Genomic DNA, 23228 nt, shown 5'->3' with positions numbered 1-23228 from the left:
AATTTCAAGCATGCTAAAATTTGAGGACAACCGCAAAGTACAACGATGAAAGCCAGCGTACTACAACGTATGGCAGTGTTTTTCAGCGTGCTCTTAACGTATGTATTCCAAACTTACCCATAACGTATTCGACGTGTGCCAGCGTTTTAGACAAATATTTCATAAGTCGGCATACGCTGGCTAAATCGTCAAGGTGTGACAGCGCCTTTAGATAGGTACCTGGAACTTATGGAAATAGAGGGGTATGGGGATGTTAACAGGACTTCTCGGTAGCTTGAGCATTGACAGGTGATTGTGTGCATGTGTGCCGAGTGTTGTTTGTGGGGGGTCTCGTCAAGGGGGTGTTGTGTGGTTGATGTTATTTTTTTTACGGAAGAACCATCTTCGCCCATGTTCCCTCCCCTGGAAAGAAAATAAAAGTCCAAAAAAAAAAAATGCAAAAAAAAATAAAATTAGCATTATTCTTGTCTTGATCTTGTGTTGATAAATTAGTGTGGTGTTGCGGCGCAGGCATGATGGGCTGAATGGCCTCCACCTGCATCTAATTTCCTTGTGTTTGACAAAACAATGGTTGACATTAATATACCTTTGCAGTTGTAACAAGAAAAAGCAATTCAGAGATTGCAGACCCTCACCAGGACTTGTTTTGTCTGGCAAATAAATGGAAGGATGTACTAAATGAAAGGTCATTGATTCCAAATGAAAGAGCTAAATGGTCTAGTTGTAAATGTGTCAAGGTCAAAGGTCTGAAAAGGTCGAAGTGACCTGAATGGTCATATAAGGTTGAAGGGGTCCGGTGTAATTTCAGGTCTAAATAGTCGGAATTGTTTCAAGGGGACTAAAGGGTCTTAAAACGTCTAAAACGGGTCTCCAGGGTATTAAAAGGTCTGAAAGGTGTGAAGGTCTAAAGGGTAGAAAGGAAGCTGAGAGGGTCTTAAGGGTCTTTGAGGTCCAAGGGGTCTAAAGTGCGTGAAGGGTCTTCGGGGTCGATAGGGTCCGAAAGGGTCGAATGTAATTAACACATACTCACGTTCTGTGCGGACAAACGAGCGGATCCAAATGCAATGCCCTCTCCTCTGGCGAGGGCAGCAAGGATATTGTTTGACAAATCAACACAATATATGGGGTTTGGACCTGGGTTCCCAACTTCATGAGTCGTACGTAGGGTTAAATGGAGACCCAAAACAGACTTCTGGTACATTGTGGGCAATTTTTCTCGGGTAGTGGAGCATGTTTTATTCTGCATCAATTACAGAGTAATATTCCAATAAAATACGTTTGTTGGGGGTTGAGGGGGGGGGGTAGTGCAGGGGAAGCAAATCCCAACTGTGGTGTCCATTCTGTCGTAAGGTTAAGCCTCACCTGCAATGAAGTGCATCGCCAGTGATTGGTGCAGACTAATTTCTTCAAAGTATTACCAACTTAAGAGACTACAAGTCTTTAATGGTATGAATCTGCCTTCCCAACCCCAACTTTACTCTCACTGTTATGTCTTCAACCTAAGTTGGTTTAGTTTGGGGGGAAGCATGGAGAGGTAGAGAGCACACACACTCCATTGGGAGTTTGATCATTGTTTATCTGTCTACCTGTAAGTGCTCCAAAGCATGTCGAGGTATGTTAATTTTTGGTTCAAAGAAAACTCCCTTGAACATGAATGTTGATCAGCATGTGACACAATCTGAGCAGGGCTTGATTTATCATCGTTACTCTATGAATCACAAGTATCTTGTCAAAATGCAATACAATACGAGTCTGTGTGAAGGATAGTGTTCCCATGTATCTTCAAAGATACTTAACAATAGAAAATTGATGGGATGACTGAAGTGGGTTGTAGTTATGCCAGTCTTTTCCTTGCTTATGGAAAAGAATGCGGTTTTGATCTGTTTTTTTTTTAAATGATCTGACATCATAAGTTTTTGGATGATCCATAGATGACTACATCGGTGCAACATCCTGCAAGAGTCAAGAGCTTGACAAGTTCATTTATTTTCAATTGCTTTCATGTTACCCTTGATTTCACTTGGAAGTTTTCAGATACTTTTCATATCTAGCTCTGACAAAGGGCTAACCCTCGAAATGTCGCCCGCACTTTGATTACAAAGGCAGTGAACAATACTCTTATTTATCTTTATCCGACAAAATCCATTGTTTATCTTCGAAGATGTTTGACTCGATTAATTGATTTGTACGACGGTTTCAATCTTCTTTGGATCTGGAGGAAATTTGTTGAATTGTACATTTCTAGTACGATCTGTCTGCATTTGTTCATCGCACATTACCTGTAAAGCTTAGCCCATTGACTCTTGATGTTAGATTTATGATTACTAACGATTTTGAGCGTGTGCTGTAGGTTGAAATGGGTATGAAGAACCACGATATGGTGCCTGCTAGCCTGGTAGCCTCCATTGCAAGTCTCAAGCATGGAGGAGCAAACAAGATTCTCAGGGAACTGGTGAAGAACAAGTTGATCGCTTATGAGCGCAGCAAGTGTAAGCCAATGTGGAGTTTCACAAAGCACGTGATGCTGTGAGGCAAAATGCGACCTCACCAAGTTTTTGAGATCATTTAGGTGGTGTTGGTAGCTTTTAAGACAAGTGAAAGTAACTTGTACACCACCATAAGATAATTTATTGGAAGCGATTAATTTTTAAGTGGTGGAGCCGATTCAATATTTAAGTGGTGTAGCCGATTCAATATTTGGTATGTCTTTCCTTCTATCTGTCAAAAAAAAATTAATTTAAGTGGTGCGGACGCTGAATTGACACAAGGGGGATCTCTGGCTGCCTCACATCACGAGAAGGAAATGCCAAACTGCACTGCTTCCTTTTTTAGACTGCTTACTTGTGAATCCATTTTATATTTGGCGAAATCAAAAAAATGCTTACACAAGATGAGTATTTGTATACAGTTGTGCAGGGTTATCGGCTCACGTTCACTGGATACGACTTCCTGGCACTAAGAACGCTCGCGGCACGTGAGGCTTTGTCATCTCTCGGAAACCAGATTGGTGTCGGGAAAGAATCAGGTGACATGATAATTGCCAATATGTTCACATCAAAAGCAATGTCTATTCGATTTTCATATATGTATTGCTTTGAATTGTGTCAATATCTGCTTGGCTTTTCTTTTTGAGCTGCTTCAAAGTTGTGTTTACTGTTAATTGAAAAATGCAACTGAATCCAAAAGAACTCGAATTAAAAAAGGAAAACCCCAAACTCACACGTCAGTTTCTTTTTTAGAATCACAAGTCAATGTCAATGATAATAAATTTCATCCCAAATTATTTGATTAACAAGATGCTTTTCCATTCCACATTGTACAAATGCCTTTTTTCGACAAACATTTCAAACTAGCAGGGCACTTGGTAGAGCGCATATCTCTGCCACTCAATGCCTGATCCAATAGAACATATCAGGCCCAATAAATTCTTGAAATATCACGCTATATATCGTTTTAGCCCCATCTCTCAATGGTGAAGAATCGCTTTAACAATTAAATAACTCGTATCCGGATTCGGATCTTCACCAAAATCGAATCGATTCGTCCTTGTCACCCGCCCAACCTGTCAATCAAGTTTCGTCCAAATCCGTCCACAACTATTTGAGAAACCGTACTATGTATCATTTTAGCCTTATCTCTCAATGATGAAGAATCGCTTCAAGTAGCCGGATCCAGATCCAGATCTTCACCAAAATCTAATCAGTTCATTCTTGTCACACACCCAATCTGTCCACAAAATTTCATCTGAATTCGTCCACAACTTTTTGAGACATCTTGCACACAGACAGACAGACAGGGGTGAAAACAACCTCCTTCACCTAAAGGAGGTGGCAGAGGTAAAAAGCTATTCTATGGTACGGTTGCAGGTGAAACTAGAGGGGCACTTGGTAGAACGCATTAATCTGCCCAGATTCTGATCTTCAACAAAATCAAATCAGTTGTCATTGTCACACACCCAATCTGCCCACCAAGTTTCATCCAAGTCCCTCCACAACTTTTTGAGATATCCTGCACACAAATAAACAGACAAACAGCGGTGAAAACATATTCTCTGTCCACCTTCGGTGGGTGGAGGTAATTAGGATTGTGAGAGCAACCACACACAGCACTGAAGGACGGCAGCTGCACACGAATAATGCTCTACCTCGAAAAAGCTCTCTTAGCAGCTCCGCGCTGCTCCCTTTTATAAGCTCTGGGCGAAGGATGGGACGAGGACCGGAAAGCGACGTGCTGTGGCCCAAATCCTGTTCCTCGATTGGGCATCATTACACCAATCCTTTAAATTACATAATATTTTATGAATAGTTGAAACTGGATAATTTAGAAAAGTGTCAGGTGTGTGTGTGTGTGTATGTGTGTGTGTGTGTGTGTGTGTGTGTGTGTGTGTGTGTGTGTGTGTGTGTGTGTGTGTGTGTGTGTGTGTGTGTGTGTGTGTGTGTGTGTGTGTGTGTGTGTGTGTGTGTGTGTGTGTGTGTGTGTGTGTGTGTGTGTGTGTGTGTGTAGAATAGAAGTGCACAGAAAGGCTTGGTTCTTGGGTGCATTAGCCAGAACGTACCACCTCTTCATGTGGTGCAGATATTTACATCGTAGCAAATGGTGAAGGGACTCAATTGGCACTCAAGTTGCACCGCCTTGGACGCACATCCTTCCGGAACCTGCGGAATAAACGTGACTACCACAATCACAGGAGGCATGTGTCGTGGATTTACCTCTCACGCATTGCCGCCCTCAAGGAGTTTGCATATATGAAGGTAGACTGCATCATTTATTTATTTATTTATTTATTGTTGAATATTTCCAATTTAGAAAACCCTCTTCTGTGCCCTCCTAATAATACTTGTATGCAAACTGGTTGGACATCAACAATGTAAGGGGTTGATTCAATGGCCCATGCTTTGGGTTTAAATTCTGTGCTGTTCTTAAACTAACCCCAATCATGTTTCAAACCAGTTATAAAACACAATCGAGGTAAAATACAAACATTTGTGGTATTGTGTTTCAGGCTCTATATGACCGAGGATTTCCAGTCCCAAAACCCGTGGACTTCAACCGCCATGCTGTTATCATGGAACTCATTAACGGATTCCCATTGTGAGTAAATAATAAAGCCATTCCCATTGTGAGGCTCTGTTTTCCTCGGGTGCTTGAGTGCTTTCACCATTCAGTGCTTGAAAAGCGAAGTCAACGATGCAGCGATATTTCTAGAAATATCAAAAAAAAATCATTTTAATTCCTTTATTCTTTTTATTTTTCTTTTAATGGCTCCAGTTTAGTCTATTTTAATTTATTGTTGTTTGTTGCTGTATTATTATACTTTAAAAGCCTGGTGTTGGCTGAACAGTGAAGGTGGCTGCCTTAAGATCTTTGGGTCTTGAGTTTGAACCCCTGTCATGCCATTACATTAACACCAGGTGGGTTGACTCAGCCAGCCATCCTTCTGACCTGTGGTACTGGAGCAAAGTGGTCACCCATTCAAATGTGTACAAAATGATATGCTTAAAATCTACTATGGAGTGAAGTCAGAAGCATTTAAAATGCATACCTTATATTCTCGAGCATTTTCACAACTAACAAGAATGAAAAATGCGCTAAAATAAATCGTGAAGTACCACATCGAGAGATTTCAAAATCGCAGTTTTGTTCATCCCCAAAAATGTTGATAAATGTCACCGTGCCTCGCACTGTTATGACTGAAGCAATTACAATTATTCCAACTAAAGGAAGTGATATTCTCTGTTGGGTATTGCATTTGTATCATAACAAAAAAATTACTTTTAATTGGATTTAAAAATGAATACATCACAAAAGAGCTCTGAGGCGATGATGTCACATTGACATGACGGTGCATGGCCTGGTTTTACACTGCCGTAGAATATAGCTGCGGTAGCTTTGTGAAGATTGTACAGTGTTTCGTTCCAGATTGCAATTGCCAATTGGAGAGTCATACATGCAGCTTTTATCGTTTTCTGAAGGAACCAAGAGTGAAGCGATGGTGGATTGAACAAATATGGTGATTTATCACTTTGTCTTCGTCTTCCATCTCTTCCCTTTATAAGGGGTGAGGGAGGTCCAACAGTCTTGGCTGGATTTCCATATAGGCCACCGAGGCTCAGGCCGAGGGCAGCAAATTAAGTTAGGGCGGCAAAAACGGTGAATCGGCCGTATCTGTGGTTTTATAACTTGTGAAAACTGCCTGTGTCCACACAAAATTGTACTTCTTTGAAAAGCATTTCCAAAGCAGAAAGTCATCGTCAGTGGAAAATGGATGCACTGACGTCGGTAGTTGATTGGCACCGCCCCGGATTAATGGGCCTTGGCATTGTGCATGCCCCGCGGTGAAAAGAGTGATTAAGATTTTCTAATTCATCAATTTGATAGGGGGGATCGTTTTTCTGGAAATAAGTAGAATCGTTTATTTTTGTTTTACTCCGTATTCTGTGCGCAAGGTCTGTCTTTGTGGCTTGTCTCTTGATTTCATTTTAATAACTCATTTTATGCCACTCTGCGCGTCACAAATTCCATTCAGCTTTGATAATTGAGGATTGCTGGAGGACGAAAATTCCAGCAATCGACATCTGAGCTGAGTGCCACATTGAAATGAAAGAAATTGAAAGCATGGATTCGGAGAGTAATCCTGACATGCAGACACAGCATGACAATGCATGGCCTCATACAATTGCGTGAATGACTGAAGCAGTTTGTCGTCTCGGTTTCACCATCTTACAGCATCAATCATACAGCCCCGACTTAGCTCCGTCAGATTTTCATCTCTTCCAAAAAGATGATGTCAAGACCACTGTGAAGTGCTGGTTCTTTCAGTTGAACACAAAGTGCTATCATAACGACATCACAAAACTGCTTGAACGTTGACAGAAATGTGTTGATCGCAGTGTTGATTCTGTTGAGAAGTAAATATGCACCATGGTGGAATAATTATCAATGTCGTATTATTATTGTTATTATTATATCATATGCAGCCTGGGACTGCTGATTCCATCGTTGCTTGGAACACGGCTTTGTCGCTGATGCAGTGGCCCCGGTTGCCAGTAAGCTGGTACTCATTTTGCTAACGTCGGAAGTCAACCCACTTGTTATATAACAGCACGACAGGGGCTCAAATTCAAAACCATAACATCTTAAGGCAGCCACCTTAACCATTCAGCCAACACTAGGCTTAAGATTGATGTTGTGTCTTTGTTTCATTGAAATATCCTTACCCGTTTTGAAGTGAAAAAAGTACGAGGTAAAAAAAATTACTTTTCAGCATGCCCTCATACTAATGAAACTGGAAAGCTGAAAAAAAACCCGCAGCATCAGCACACAAAAGACTAGATCTGATCTAGTTTGTATTGAGTAAGGTTGAGTGAGGTGGTTTTGAAAATTGGCCGATGGCGGCAGAGAAGGTAAATCCGGCATTGCCAAGAGTACCAAACGTCTGTCCTGCCTTGACCACAATACTCCTCCACTATTCCCTGTAAACAGACAACTATCTCCACTGTCCAACCACCCCTACCTTATTAATATCACTCATCACACAATTTTCCCATCTCAACCATGATTTACCTCTTTTCCTCCTGCCTTACTCCACCAACTGTCCAGCCCACTTCAGCCAACTTTTTACCAATCTCCCCATCAAGCTCATCTGCACACCAATCTCCTCCCTCAGTTCATCCATCCTCCTTCTATCCACCCTCTTCACTCCTGCAATCCTCCTGACCCAGTTGTTCTCACAGACCTCTAACCTCTGTTGTTTTCTCCCTGTTAGTGCCACCGTTTCGTGACCAAAAACTTTTCCTTTCACACTGATCACAAAAGACACCAGAACTTTCCCTTTCAATTATTGGCTGCTCGCTAGAGTACCCTTATTCTGGACATTTCCATCTGTCTGTCCGCGAAACTTTGGTCAAGCCTAGGGGCTAAACCACTCAACCGATTCCAATGAAATTTGGGAGGTAGAACCAATATTTCTGGGAATCGTGTGCTTTCGAATATGGGACCCCGGGCCTGAGCAACGGCATCGCAACGGCCCTTTTAAAGTGGTCAAAAAATCGAAACAAAATAAATCGAAAATCGAAGCTTAGAGTTCTATGTGCAATCTATCTCGCTCCCTTCATGCCAATTTGCAGCCCTAACAAAAAATATTTGTAGGAGGAGAAAGGTTTTGGGCGAGTACATGTCGAACATTTCAGAAACTGTTAATTGCGAATATCTCTAAGAGAAAGAGTCTGATTTTGATGAAACTTGGGTGAAATGTGTACAATGTGGCTGGCATGTACACAAAAATGAATGGTTGCTATGCACACCTCCATTGCTTAGCAACAGCTAAAATACTGTTACGTTTGAGGGGGGGGGGTATGCATTCAAAGGGTAATTAGGATGTTTAATTAGGTATGCCATGCTGTTCGAGTTTACCAGGATCTCGATGTAATAAGTAGCAATTCAGTGGTGATAAGTTGTCTAGTAAATGTTCATTTCTTCAAGGGGGAAATGATAATTGTCACGTAATTAGATAGGGACACGGGATAGGGTAAGTGTGTCTGCGTAAACCCCTTTTAGTAGTCCCTGGAGGCTGGCCGTGACGTCACAGGACAGGGCTGCGGATGGCTCCGCCCCGTGATCACGATTGGCGGAAGGCGACGGCGGTGGGCCAATAAAACGGCTCGATTGGAAGTGACGAGGACGGGAGGATAAAAAGGTTCTGTTCGGGGTCGAAAAGGAAGAGGAAGAAGATCGAGACAAAAAGATCGTGTTTTTTGGTGTGGAGGCTGTTGCGCGGAGATCGTACTTGTTGTTGTGCTGATTCGATCGTGTTCTTCATCGTGTCTTGGAGCCTTGCTGAGCCTGGTGCCTCACCTTGGTTGGCTCTGGGGTTCTGCTGACTCGGAGTACGGGGTCGAATGGCGGGCGGTCCTGCCTCCCTCTCCTGCTCGCAATTTGGCGCCAGAACTGGTTCCCTGGCGGCTGTGAGCGGACTTGGGCCAGGACCAGGAGGTCGACAGCACCACGGTTTCTCCTGCCCCCCCCCCCGACGAGAGGAAGGCCAGCTCGTCCGACGCTGATCCAGGGACAGTTGCGTCCACACCACGGTCCAGCCTGACCACCAGAAGTAGCTACGTTTTGTGTGTGTGTGTGTGTGTGTGTGTGTGTGTGTGTGTGTGTGTGTGTGTGTGTGTGTGTGTGTGTGTGTGTGTGTGTGTGTGTGTGTGTGTGTGTGTGTGTGTGTGTGTGTGTGTGTGTGTGTGTACTTGGCGCCTTAGAGGGTTTGAGAATTGTATATTAATTGGAATTGTCTGTGTTTTCCCCACGCCCGATCCCACACCATCCCGTCGAATCGCCCCGGATCCCTCTTCTTGCCGAGTCTTGTTATTTCTGGTTAATAATAAAAACAAATAAACATCATCAACTCAGTGAAAAGTGACTCGTGCCACCTTCCTCGTCCCGTTTGCGGTAGAGCGATTAGAACCGCCATGTTTGGGTTATAAATAAATAAACCGCCTCCATCGTTTCGGCTCATTCTACGTTGGCGGGACTGTTCAAGTCCTGTGGACGTCACATTGGTGTCAGGGTGTTGGATGTTCGAACCCCTCTAAATTATATTTGGTATCGGGAGAATATACCAAGATTAAAATCTCGCCACGAATTGGAATATAAAATTACTACAGAAAAGCGCGCGAGCGCGGGAAAATTTTGGCGGGATTTTTCAAATTTAAATTAATTGGCGGCAAATGGGACTTCTGCACCATGGCGGATGTGCAGATGTTTGAGGAGGAAGGCCACGTGTCTGACAGCGAGTCGGGGGAAGAAGGGAGAGACGGGGGTAGGGTTGGAACCTCCCCCATTCCGAGCGTGGACCGTGCTTCATCGCCCGTAACGGAGCCGGCAGCGCCGGAAACCGGCACGATGACGATCTGGACAATGTTGGAACGTTTAATGAGTGCAATTACAGCACAGGGGGCAAAAATGACGGCACAGGGGGCACAAATGGCAGAAATGACGGCACAAATGGAAAATCAATTCGTGACGCAGAGGGCAGAAATGACGGCACAGGGGGCAGAAATGATGGCACAAATGGAAAATCAATTCGTGACACAGAGGGCAGAAATGACGGCACAAATGGAAAATCAATTCGTGACACAGAGGGCAGAAATGACGGCACAAATGGAAAATCAATTCGTGACACAGAGGGCAGAAATGACGGCACAAATGGAAAATCAATTCGTGACACAGAGGGCAGAAATGACGGCACAAATGGAAAATCAATTCGTGACACAGAGGGCAGAAATGACGGCACAAATGGAAAATCAATTCGTGACACAGAGGGCAAAAATGACGGCACAGGGGGCAGAGATGGCGGATCGATTGGGGGTAATGGGGGAACAGTTGGGTGCACGGATTGATTTAATGAGGGATGAATTGGGGGAAAAGATGGAGAAAATGAAAACTGAGATGCAGGAGTGTGTGGATGTTAAATTGGGAGAAATACAAAGTAAATTCGAGGATAGATTGGAGGAAACAAAGGTAGAAATTACATTGGAGGGGGAAAATATACAAAAAAAATTGGTAGATAAAATTGATGCAATGAACATTCGGGTTGATAAAGTGGATGAAAGCCTGGAACGTCATCGTGCCTGTGTGGATGCTCGTATGCAGCTGCAGGTTGAAGAGTGGGGAGAGCTGAGGAAGCAAGGGATGAATTTGGCGGAGGAGGTAAAAGGATTGGAGGCTCGTTTGGACGAACAAGATAAAATTATGAGCCAAGATGAAGTCTTGGATAAAGGCCTGGTAGAGCTGTCTTTTGTAAGTAGAGTGTCCGGGTTGGTTGAGGAGCAGCTACAAACTCGCGACGGAGCCTTGGAGGAGGTTGTGCGGGCCCAGAAGATCCTGCGGGAAGAGGTGAATCGGTCCATTCAACATTTGGAACAGGAGGCAAAATTGACCCATGAGACCCTCACCACAAAACATCTTTGGCCACAGTGGGCTCCGAAATTGGATACGCAGCCACAAGGGTGTTTGATCCCTGGGCTGGATTCGGACAAGGGAGAAACTGAGAAGCGGGCCACCATAAAAGTGATCCCCCTGGTAAATTTCGACGGGTCAGGGAGCGTTGAAGCTTTTCTGACACAATTTGAGTGCATTTCCCGACTAAACGGGTGGAATGAGCAGGAACGTACAGGGAATTTGGTGGCAACGTTGCGGGGACCAGCCGCAGATGTGTTAAACGTTATCACGGAGGGGATGTTGACCAGCTCCCACATTTGCGAGGCGTTGAGCCGTCGGTTTGGGTTCGCGGCAAACTGTGATCTGGTGCGGGCCCAGCTCCAGCACCGCAGATTAAAGCCAGGTGAGACAGTGCAGGAGCTGACACAGGACATTTACCAATCAGTCAGGATCGCGTATCGGGACCTTACAGTGGAGGCGTGGGACAGACTGGCACTAGAGAAATTTTTAGCTGCTCTTCCGGACCCTGAGGTCCGAGCGCTAGTGGAGCTTCAGGATCCACCCACCGTTCACCGAGCGGCTGAGTGTGCAGCCAGGCTGGCCTCGTGGAGGCGGCCGGGTCAGGTGCCCGAGAGGCCATCGGTGACGGTCCGACAGGCGGAGATCCAGGATCAAGGAGAGAGGCTGGGAGAAATTGGCATTACCCAAATGTTTCAGGAAATTTGCCAGAAACTGTCGAGTTTGATAAAGGGTAATCCGGTAGTTAGTGCGCCAAAGCGGCGGGATCCAGCCCAGCCAATAGAGCAATTCGATTATGGCCGAGGGGGTCCGGAACCGGAAGAGACATTTCACCGATACTCAAGGGGGCCTTTTATGGGGAGTTGTTTCCGGTGCGGGCGAAGAGGACACATGCAACGATATTGCCGGTACCCGGCGATGGAGGACCCTCCAATAGACTTTTAGACTCGGAGAGGGTGAATCCTCCTGCTGAACCGCTAGGTCTATCCGAGGTGCCCTTACATAGGTCGAGTCCGGAAATCACTGTCGGGGGTCGGGGAGACTAGATTGGGCTGAGCATATACGGCCATGCTCGGCTGCTGAGATTGTGGCGAAGTGCCCTCCTTTGGTGGAAAAAAATGAATTGTGGGAAAATTGGCATGGGTTTGTAAGTTCTGCTGGATTTTAGAGTGACAATCGGGACAGTGGGTAATTGGTAACAAAGCGGGCACAAGTGGCTGTCCAATGGCTGGTGCGTGGATCGGGTGAGAAGTGCTGTGTGAGTTGTTTTAAGTTAAGAAGTGAAATGTATGGTGCACACATTGATTTTTTATTGGACATGGTGTGGTAACAGGGAAGGTCATGGTCGGCGAAGTGTTAGAAATGCAGGTGTCACATGTAAGGCCGATGGGGTGGGGGAGTCATGTGGGTTTTGTGGGTGGGGATGATGTGCTTGTCCACAGGGATTGCTGAAGCTCACAGTGAGCGTGAATTGCGACCCCCTTCAAGGAGATTCACCACCTGGTGGCTAATGGTGACAGTGTCTGGAGGCAACTGGGAGAGGGTCTGGTTGGGCGACCAAGGCGGGTAGGACCTTGGCGACCCAGGAAGGCCAGAGGAGCCAGTGAGACCCCTTCCAGAGTGTTGTACGGGATTAGAGCTGATGGCTACCAGGGGGGAGGGAATCAAAGGGAGCGGGGCGGAGAAACGTCCGGGTTGGACTAAAGCTTACCTGTGGGCATGGTTGCACCTGAGATGCCCCCATCATCTTGTGGTAAACCACCCCACGGCCACGACGGGATTCAGCCTGCATGATTAAAATGAGGACCATGACCTAGAAATGTGATGATGACCATGGTGTGAGTGTTGTGAAGATGTGTGAGTCCCACTCGATCCCGCACAACTTGACAGGTGCAGCAAGGGCATGATGTCCGCATAATTTTGGGGCAAGCAAATTTGAAAATTGGCTCCCCAGGTAACGCTGGGTCTATTAGCATCCACTGGGGTAGGCGGTCAAGTGTAAATATCCTGTGAATAGTGTCGTTAAGGCTTAGAGTAGGAATGTAAAGTATAAGTGTTGTGTTTTTGTGGAACCTTTTGTTTCCCCTCCCCAGATCATTGGAAGAGTGCTGGGCAAGAGCGATGATCCAGAAGATGGAGTGCAACTTCGCTCAGTGCTATCATGTGATAAAATAAAAAAATAATAAAAAACGAATGATTGTTTAGGCGAGGATAAGGCCATAAGTGGGTAGTACATTAAGCAGGATAGGTAAGTTAGCTGCGACTCGCTGCCCATTGCCCCTCCTACTTTATTTCGTTAGGTGAATTAGGTGTGAGTCAGTCAGTGTTAAGGCTGGTACGGTAGTGCCTGTGATATACCTTGCAGGAGCTGCGGTACCAGAGGAGGGGGCAGTGTTACGTTTGAGGGGGGGGTCTGCATTCAAAGGGTAATTAGGATGTTTAATTAGGTATGCCATGCTGTTCGAGTTTACCAGGATCTCGATGTAATAAGTAGCAATTCAGTGGTGATAAGCTGTCTAGTAAATGTTCATTTCTTCAAGGGGGAAATGATAATTGTCACGTAATTAGATAGGGACACGGGATAGGGTAAGTGTGTCTGCGTAAACCCCTTTTAGTAGTCCCTGGAGGCTGGCCGTGACGTCACAGGACAGGGCTGCGGATGGCTCCGCCCCGTGATCACGATTGGTGGAAGGCGACGGCGGTGGGCCAATAAAACGGCTCGATTGGAAGTGACGAGGACGGGAGGATAAAAGGTTCTGTTCGGGGTCGAAAAGGAAGAGGAAGAAGATCGGGACAAAAAGATCGTGGTTTTTTTGGTGTTAAGGCTGTTGCGCGGAGAGCGTACTTGTTGTTGTGCTGATTCGATCGTGTTCTTCATCGTGTCTTGGAGCCTTGCTGAGCCTGGTGCCTCACCTTGGTTGGCTCTGGGGTTCTGCTGACTCGGAGTACGGGGTCGAACGGCGGGCGGACCTGCCTCCCTCTCCTGCTCGCAATTTGGCGCCAGAACTGGTTCCCTGGCGGCTGTGAGCGGACTTGGGCCAGGACCAGGAGGTCGACAGCACCACGGTTTCTCCTGCCCGCCCCCCGACGAGAGCAAGGCCAGCTCGTCCGACGCTGATCCAGGGACAGTTGCGTCCACACCACGGTCCAGCCTGACCACCAGAAGTAGCTACGTTTTGTGTGTGTGTGTGTGTGTGTGTGTGTGTGTGTGTGTGTGTGTGTGTGTGTGTGTGTGTGTGTGTGTGTGTGTGTGTGTGTGTGTGTGTGTGTGTGTGTGTGTGTGTGTGTGTGTGTGTACTTGGCGCCTTAGAGGGTTTGAGAATTGTATATTAATTGGAATTGTCTGTGTTTTCCCCACGCCCGATCCCACACCATCCCGTCGAATCGCCCCGGATCCCTCTTCTTGCCGAGTCTTGTTATTTCTGGTTAATAATAAAAACAAATAAACATCATCAACTCAGTGAAAAGTGACTCGTGCCACCTTCCTCGTCCCGTTTGCGGTAGAGCGATTAGAACCGCCATGTTTGGGTTATAAATAAATAAACCGCCTCCATCGTTTCGGCTCATTCTACGTTAGCGGGACTGTTCAAGTCCAGTGGACGTCACAATACTTTATCGTACATCGTACGCTTATTGTGGACTGTACAAAAAAATCAATACCTCCGAAACTGGACCTCCGAGGGACCTGTTTTTTTTTTGTGCCCAAGGAGAATGTCTTACAGCATCATATAAAAAAACAAGCCAGCGGACGTAATAAATTTGATGCTTTCTGCACTCAATTGTACCTCATTCCTTCCCATCATGGACCGACACGTGGCGTTGCTCAGCTGGATCATGTACTGATTCCTGAACAATATACAAATTACGAAAATCTCCGATACATGCATACTCTAACTTTCGCTAATTTGTACTCTGATCATCGCGCCGTGGCCATTCGATTGTCAAAGAATGAAATTGATTGATAGCATGTACATGAATATCGTCAAGTCGCGTCGGCCAGCTTTCCATCTAGAGCGAGCAGCCATGTCGCCTCCCGGCTTGTCTTGATGTATCTCTGTCTGCTAATTTTATTCAAACAAATTCAAAATTGGTGCGAAAAGTTGACATCGCAGAAGTTGCGTACTTGCCCTCTTATTCCATATTCTACCAAGCCAAGGTAATCCCCACTCAACATTAAAAGACGTGTGTGCGTGTGCGCGCGCATATTTTGTTACTGCCACGGGTACCGAGTGTATTATGAGGGGGTTGAATTTCCGTTTGTCCTCGGAAGAGCCAGACCTGGGGCCACCGCTCACAATTAATTTCGTGGTACGGTGGATTGCTTTAGAACCGCAAACGCCAATCAGTTAACAACGAGTTCCAGTGTCCACCGTCTAATTTTGCCATTTAACTTGAGGTCACGTGGTTTCCTGAACAGGGGGCGCACCCTTGGCAATGCACATATCTTATCTTGATTTGATCTTAATTAGGGCGTTCGAGCGTTTAACCGCTGGTGCATGCCGACTATTACAGGTCAATTTGTGTGGTAATTACTTCCCAGTCTATCTAGGTTCGGACAATGCTGGATAAATGGAAGTAAAGCGCAAGCACAGACAAGTTGGAACGTCAACAAAAGAATTTATTAATAAGAAAATAAATAAATAAATAAAAATAACTTTTTATTTCCGTGTGGTAAAAATAAATAAATTCCAAATCAATCAAAATAATTGCAAGCAAATAAAGAATTAATCAGGACAAATCAATCAAAATAATTGCAAGCAAATAAATAACCAGGCACTGATGGAAAAAGAGAAAGAGCAGGTGCTTATCACTATGCCTTACTTAACAATTAAACAGAGACAAGGGTACCCAGCAGATCATTCGGGGGAGAGAGAAATCTAGTCTTGCTCACCAAGTAGAAGTCATCGTACGTCAAATAAAACGTTCTGAAATGTGTGAGCCTGCCCTGTCCATTGCCAGCACCCAGCCTTGCCGTGCACCCACTCGCAAACAGGCTCGAGCACCAATCAACATCACCCCCAAGAATCAGGTACGCCAAGAGCAGGTCTCGAGCAGAACCAGCATCAACGGTCCGAGCATCACCCACCGTCAGGAGAAACCAGGAGCCACAACCGACGGACAGCTGTTAGGAGCTGTGAGAAGCTGAGGCGCTGTGAGAAACTGTAAGACTGCAAGGCCGTCACCAACTGTCGCCAGCTCAGCAACCTTCTGACTGGAAATCGACGAAGCAACTTTCTCACAGGAAATCGACGAAGCAACCTTCTGACTGCAAATCGACGAAGGAACCGTCTGACGGGAAATCGACGAAGCAACTTTCTGACTGCAAATCGACGAAGCAACTTTCTGACAGGAAATCGACGATGGAACCGTCTGACGGGAAATCGACGAAGCAACCTTCTTTGGGAAATCGACGAAGCAACCTTCTGACTGGAAATCGACGAAGCAACTTTCTGACAGGAAATCGACGAAGCAACTTTCTGACAGGAAATCGACGAAGCAACCTTCTGACTGGAAATCGACGAAGCAACTTTCTCACAGGAAATCGACGAAGCAACCTTCTGACTGGAAATCGACGAAGCAACTTTCTGACAGGAAATCGACGAAGCAACCTTCTGACTGCAAATCGACGAAGCAACCTTCTGACTGCAAATCGACGAAGGAACCGTCTGATGGGAAATCGACGAAGCAACCGTCTGACGGGAAATCGACGAAGGAACCGTCTGACGGGAAATCGACGAAGCAACCTTCTGACTGGAAATCGATGAAGCAACTTTCTGACAGGAAATCGACGAAGCAACTTTCTGACAGGAAATCGACGAAGCAACCTTCTGACAGGAAATCGACGAAGCAACCTTCTGACAGGAAATTGACGAAGCAACCTTCTGACGGGAAATCGAAGAAGCAACCTTCTGACGGGAAATCGAAGAAGCAACCTTCTGACGGGAAATCGAAGAAGCAACCTTCTGACGGGAAATCGACGAAGCAACCTTCTGACGGGAAATCGACGAAGCAACCTTCTGACGGGAAATCGACGAAGCAACCTTCTGACGGGAAATCGACGAAGCAACCTTCTGACGGGAAATCAACGAAGCAACCTTCTGACGGGAAATTGAAGAGCGTTGGAGTGAGAAGCATTGAAGTGAAGAGCGTTGGAGTGAGAAGCGTTGGAGTGAGAAGCGTTGGAGTAAGACAGTTCGTCGGCTGGTAGCGAAAGAAAGGAGGAAGGTCGTAGAGTGGTTGTGCTCTTTGGGGGTCGTTCATTTTGAGTGTGAGAGAGCTGGGAAGACCTCAACCCGACCTTGACCGGGTCTCTCGTTGGGTCCTGTCTGCAGCTCTGATCCCTGCCTCGGACTCTGCTCTATCAGACCCGGGCTCCTTCGCAGACACGGTCTCCACGCATGCAGCTGTGGACTGAGCCGCACGACCATTGACAGGTGCCGCACCACAGAGCATCCCTTCCCTCCAACGTTCAGGTACCCGAAAAAACTGCGACCTCAGCTCACCTCCCTCTCTGGCTGCGGGGGTCCTTTGCCATACATCTGGGTTTATTTTTGTCTGAGTGTGTGGCGCCATCTTTCAGTAGAATTGCAGAAGTGTTTTTATTTGATAATTGTAAACCTTGCCAGTTTTATTCCCACTTAAGTCTGCTCTGTGTCTTCTTTTGGAAGTTGATTGTAAATAAATTATTGCAGAAATGTTCCCAGTTCGTTTTTGTCTCTTCCTTCATTGGTCCAGAATGGTTCGGATCTGAGTTTAGCCGGGTCTTTATCCCCGATAATCTGTTCATTCAAGCCGGTACGTCCTTGGTAGTTCCGCTCGGCTGCATCCGATCCGGAGTTGGTAGTTGGTACTCTACCGTAGTTGGTAGTGTGACCCAGTTCGGGCAAGGCGTACCGAGGGCGTGGTTCCCCGGTGGTCGAAACCGCATGGTTAATGAGGTAAATTGATTCTCGACAAAAAGACCCTACGCCACGCGGTTGAAGTATTGGCGTCGAAGTCGGTTAAGCGACCCGCCGCGTCACGGAATTATCCGTGAGCGACGGCCGACAATTCCGGGAGTCTGGTGGGAGATGACGTAACTTCCCCCACCAAGTGTTCGTTCTCGCCACCGGACCCCGGCCCGCAACAATATATATATATATATATATATATATATATATATATATATATATATATATATATATATATATATATATATATATATATATATATATATATATATATATATATATATATATACACGTATATGTGTATATATTGTTGCGAATTCGCGCCCGCCGGCGTGCGAGCGGCCACGTAACTCGAATCGCGGCACGTCGCCCACCGGACGGACAATTCTGTCGTGACCCTCTCGGACTAACGCCGGGAGCAAGTCACGGGTGGGCCTTTCGGCCTCACCACGATCGTGCCAATCGGCCCCCCGCGTGGGATAGGGTTGTTCGCCAAACTCGACCTGCCTATGTACCCACGCGGAGGGTAGACCGGGCGATCGCACCTCGCCGCAGGTCGACTCCGGACACGGGCCACTTATGCGACCCGTTCCGTACTAGCAGGATAACCGAGCGGTGTTATCGTTGGCCTCGACGGTTCCGATTAATTATCCGGCGTATTAAGCCCACTACCAACCCTTTACGTGAAGCAAGATGGAGATTCAATTAAAGAAAAGACGAAGCGAAACGGGAAAAACAGTTCAACATCATGCACATTTATTCCGCGGCACATGGAGAGCACACATATACAATTATAACAATTATGCACCAAAAGTAGATGTAACAAAAGAAACACAACAATGCAGATCTACAACCGACTACGCGTGCACACGGCAACACTTACCCAGTTTTACTTTACAGATGGCGCCAACAACACATTTACTCAAAAGCAAAAGAAAAGGGCCACCCTCAAAGACAAGGGGGCAGACGGGGCCTGTGGGCCGCGAGACCGGGTGGATCCTACCCGTGTCTTTGTGATGAGCCGCAAATGTGGCGGTGCCCCGACTCCGCGCTCCTTCGCGGGTTTCGTTGGCACTGCTTGGAGTGGGGTGGGAACGGGGCCCCCCTTTTCGCACTATCTCAGCGATGGGGAAAAAAAAAAGGGGGGGGAATTGTTGATGCTCTGGGGAAAGAGAATAGTTGGCTTGCTTGGGTCCCACGACAAGCGATTCCACTGCGAGCTCGTCGCCGACCGCCGTCTTCCTTGCCTCGGACCCGAGCTATTCGGTCTCCTCCCCAATTCTCCTCAGCCGACTGCAGCAAACCACCCGTACGCCCTCGCCTCCTGACTCACTCCGCGCTCCAACCCGACTCGACCGCGCTCTAAGCTCCAGGCTTCCCCTCTCTGCAGCTCCCCGACAGACTCCGAACCCCGACAGACTGCGAGCTCCACTCGGCTCTCCGACCTCTCCAGACTGACTCTTCCCTAACTGACCGACTAATTTGCCCCGCGCCCGGCGCTTTATAGGCCGGCAGGAGAACCCATATGCAAATTTCTGGATCAGAACGAGCTCGGGGGTGGAGCCACGCTCGCCCATTGGACGGAGGAAAAGGGGCGTGAGTCTCCCCTGATCCGAGAATTTGCATATCCCGATTCTACTCCGACGCGCCTGGAGGCGGGGCCAAACCGCCCCGCGCTTGCTGAATGGACAGATCAGAAGTGGGCGTGTATCATTCCTGATCCGAATTCTCCTCGGAAAGGCCGCACTTTGCACTCGCGGTTCGGCGCGCACCTTGTACGAGTCCAGGACAGCCTGATGCTCGGTGCTCACAAGTGGTGCGGGAATGGCGGTAGAAGGAGGAGAGGCGAAGGTGGTGGAGGGTTTATTGTGGTGGTTTATGGCCATGGCGACGTTTGGAATGGCGGTGATGTGATGTTTGCGGGAGCGAGTTGTGAAGGTAAAGATCGTGGCTGTTGGCGTTGTTGTTGTTGTGAAGCGGCGTTGTGGTTGGTCGTTGTTGTGTGATGGCGGTTGAGACGTGATTGGTTCAAAATAAAGATAGAACTGAAAAACGGCTATCTCAAAGGGTCGCAGCCCGAATGAATCGCATTTATTCCCTCTAAACAACGGGTTTGGGGCTAACTACACATGTACTTACAGAGATATCTCACCTACGAGACCTGAATGGTGGTTTGCGAATTTCCTCAACCGCAACAATATATATATATATATATATATATATATATATATATATATATATATATATATATATATATATATATATATATATATATATATACAAGCCGGTAGGTGGACATGGGTAGTCGACTACCCAATAGAACCTGACGCGATGGGCCCGTTTGATGGGGAATGACCTGAGGATTAAGCACAAGAAAATTCATGATTCGAGCTTCAAGGGTTAATGCTGCAGATTGTTTTTTCGTTAAAATACCCCCACATTTCGAGGTTTTTCGGCTCTTGCTAGGCAACGGAGGGGTCCATAGCAACGGTTCTTTCTCCCACATAACTAGGACATACCATGAACCTACCATACCAGTTTCATGTATATCTGACTCATAGTCTCTGAGATATAACGAACTTCGTTTTTTTTTATTGTTTTCGTTTTTATTGTTTTCATTATGCGGACAACAAAACGAATTTCCATACTGGATCGGTCGAGGCCCGGGTTACCAACGACCGCCACCGGTACCGGTGGTCAGCAGGGTACCAGTGGAAATTGTGCTACTGCTGGGCGAAGGAGGAGAAGGAGACGGGGAAGGCGAGTCCGGAGGCAGTGGGAGAGGGGGAAGGGTAGAAGTGTGGAGGTGAGAGTTGGAACTCTGAATGTTGGGACGATGACTGGCAAAGGGCGAGAGTTGGCTGATATGATGGAGAGAAGAAAGGTGGACATACTGTGTGTACAAGAGACCAAGTGGATGGTGAGTAAGGCGAGGAGCATTGGAGGTGGTTTCAAACTGTTCTACCATGGTGTGGATGGGAGGAGAAATGGTGTCGGGGTAATCCTGAAGGAAGATTATGTCAAGAGGGTATTGGAGGTGAGGGGAGTGTCTGACCGAGTGATGAGTGTGAAGTTTGAAATTGAAGGGGTGATGATGAATGTCATCAGTGCATATGCCCCACATATGGGGTGTGAGATGGAATATAAAGAAGATTTCTGGAGTGAGTTAGATGAAGTGGTGGAGAGTGTATCCAAGGATGAAAGAGTGGTGATTGGAGCACATTTCAATGGGCATATTGGGGAAGGGAATAAAGAGTATGAGGAGGTGATGGGTAGGTACGGTGTCAATGAGAGGAATGTGGACGGGCAAATGGTGGTAGATTTTGCAAAAAGAATGGAAATGGCAGTGGTAAATACGTATTTCAAGAAGAAGGAGGAACACAGGGTGACTTACAAGAGTGGAGGAAAGTGCACACAGGTGGATTACATCTTAAGTTGGAGATGCAACCTGAAAGAGATTAGTGACTGTAAGGTTGTGGCAGGGGAGAGTGTAGCTCGACAGCATCGATTGGTGGTCTGTAGGATGACTTTAGAGGTGAGGTTGAGGAAGAGAGTGAGGGCTGAACCAAGGACCAGATGGTGGAAGCTGAAGGAGGAAGACTGTTGCGTGAAATTTAAGGAGGAGGTGAGACAGGCGTTGGATGGTGGTAAAGATGGGTGGGATGATTGGGCAACGACAGCAGAAGTTGTGAGGGAGATAGCTAGGAAGGTACTTGGTGTGACATCTGGACAGAGGAAGGAAGATAAGGAGACTTGGTGATGGAATGAGGAAGTACAGGAAAGTATAAGGAAGAAGGGGTTGGCGAAAAACAAGTGGGATAGTCAGAGAGATGAAGAAAGTAGGCAGGAGTACAAGGAGTGGCGTCGAAAAGCAAAAAGAGAGGTGGCAAAGGCCAAGGAAAAGGCATATGACGAGCTGTATGAGAAGTTGGATACAAAAGAAGGGGAAAAGGATTTATACCGATTGGCAAGACAGAGGGACCGAGCTGGGAAGGATGTGCTGCAGGTTAGGGTGATAAAGGACGCAAATGGGAATGTGCTGACGAGCGAGGAGAGTGTGTTGAGAAGGTGGATGGAGTACTTTGAGGAGCTGATGAATGAAGAAAATGAGAGAGAGAGAAGGTTGGAAGAGGTGGAGATAGTGAATCTGGAAGTGGGGTGGATCAGTAAGGATGAAGTGAGGACTGCTATGAAGAAGATGAAAAGTGGAAAGGCGGTTGGCCCAGATGGTATACCAGTGGAGGCATGGAAGTGCTTAGGAGAGATGGCAGTGGGGTTGTTAACCAGATTGTTTAATAAAGTCTTGGAAAGTGAGAGGATGCCGGAGGAGTGGAGATTAAGTGTACTGGTTCCGATTTTCAAGAATAAGGGTGATGTGCAGAGCTGTGGAAATTACAGAGGGATAAAGTTGTTAAGCCACACCATGAAGTTGTGGGAAAGAGTAGTAGAAGCTCGGTTGAGAGGAGAGGTGACGATCTGTGAGCAGCAATATGGGTTTATGCCAGGAAAGAGCACCACTGATGCGATGTTTGCTTTGAGAATGTTGATGGAGAAGTATAGGGAACGCCAGAAAGAGTTACATTGTGTGTTTGTGGATTTAGAGAAAGCTTACGATAGGGTGCCAAGAGAGGAGTTGTGGCATTGTATGAGGAAGTCGGGAGTGGTGGAGAAGTATGTGAGGATCGTGCAGGATATGTATGAGGACAGTGTGACAGCGGTGAGGTGTGCGGTAGGAATGACGGACCGGTTTAAGGTTAAAGTGGGATTGCACCAAGGATCGACTCTGAGCCCTTTCCTGTTTGCAATGGTGATGGACAGGTTGACGGACGAGATCAGACTGGAGTCTCCGTGGACTATGATGTTCGCGGATGACATCATGATCTGTAGGGAGAGTAGGAAGCAGGCTGAATCGAGCCTTGAGAGGTGGAGGTACGCACTGGAGAGAAGGGGAATGTTAGTAAGTAGGAGTAAGACGGAGTACATGTGCGTAAATGAGAGGGAGGGTGGTGGTATGGTGCGGTTGCAAGGAGTTGAGGTGGGGAAGGTGGATTGGTTTAAATACTTGGGATCAACTGTCCAAAGTAACGGAGAGTGTGGGAGAGAAGTGAAAAAGAGAGTGCAGGCAGGATGGAGTGGGTGGAGAAGAGTTGCAGGAGTGATTTGTGACAGAAGGGTAGCTGCAAGAGTGAAGGGGAAAGTATACAAGACGGTAGTGAGACCAGCTATGTTGTATGGTTTGGAGGCGGTGGCACTGACAAAAAGACAGGAAGCGGAGCTGGAGGTGGCAGAGTTAAAGATGCTGCGATTCTCGTTGGGAGTGAC

The 23228-nt window shown here is 46.7% G+C and overlaps 1 protein-coding gene across 3 annotated transcripts in view; it reads left to right on the top strand.

The window, feature by feature from the left end:
• Window positions 1-23228, top strand: part of RIOK2 (RIO kinase 2) — a 52011-nt gene that overhangs the window by 3601 nt on the left and 25182 nt on the right. For all 3 annotated transcript variants that reach the window (XM_085877255.1, XM_085877253.1, XM_085877254.1), the window contains exons 2-5: window positions 2351-2489; window positions 2909-3025; window positions 4576-4751; window positions 5003-5091. In XM_085877255.1, coding sequence (XP_085733381.1) covers window positions 2351-2489; window positions 2909-3025; window positions 4576-4751; window positions 5003-5091 — 521 coding nt within the window. The remainder of the gene's footprint in view (window positions 1-2350; window positions 2490-2908; window positions 3026-4575; window positions 4752-5002; window positions 5092-23228) is intronic.

Source organism: Eptatretus burgeri, chromosome 4 (assembly GCF_056783735.1).
Source record: "Eptatretus burgeri isolate ZD-2024b chromosome 4, Ebu_testis_v1, whole genome shotgun sequence".
Taxonomy (NCBI): domain Eukaryota; kingdom Metazoa; phylum Chordata; class Myxini; order Myxiniformes; family Myxinidae; genus Eptatretus; species Eptatretus burgeri.
This window is presented reverse-complemented; position numbering and strand designations above follow the sequence as displayed.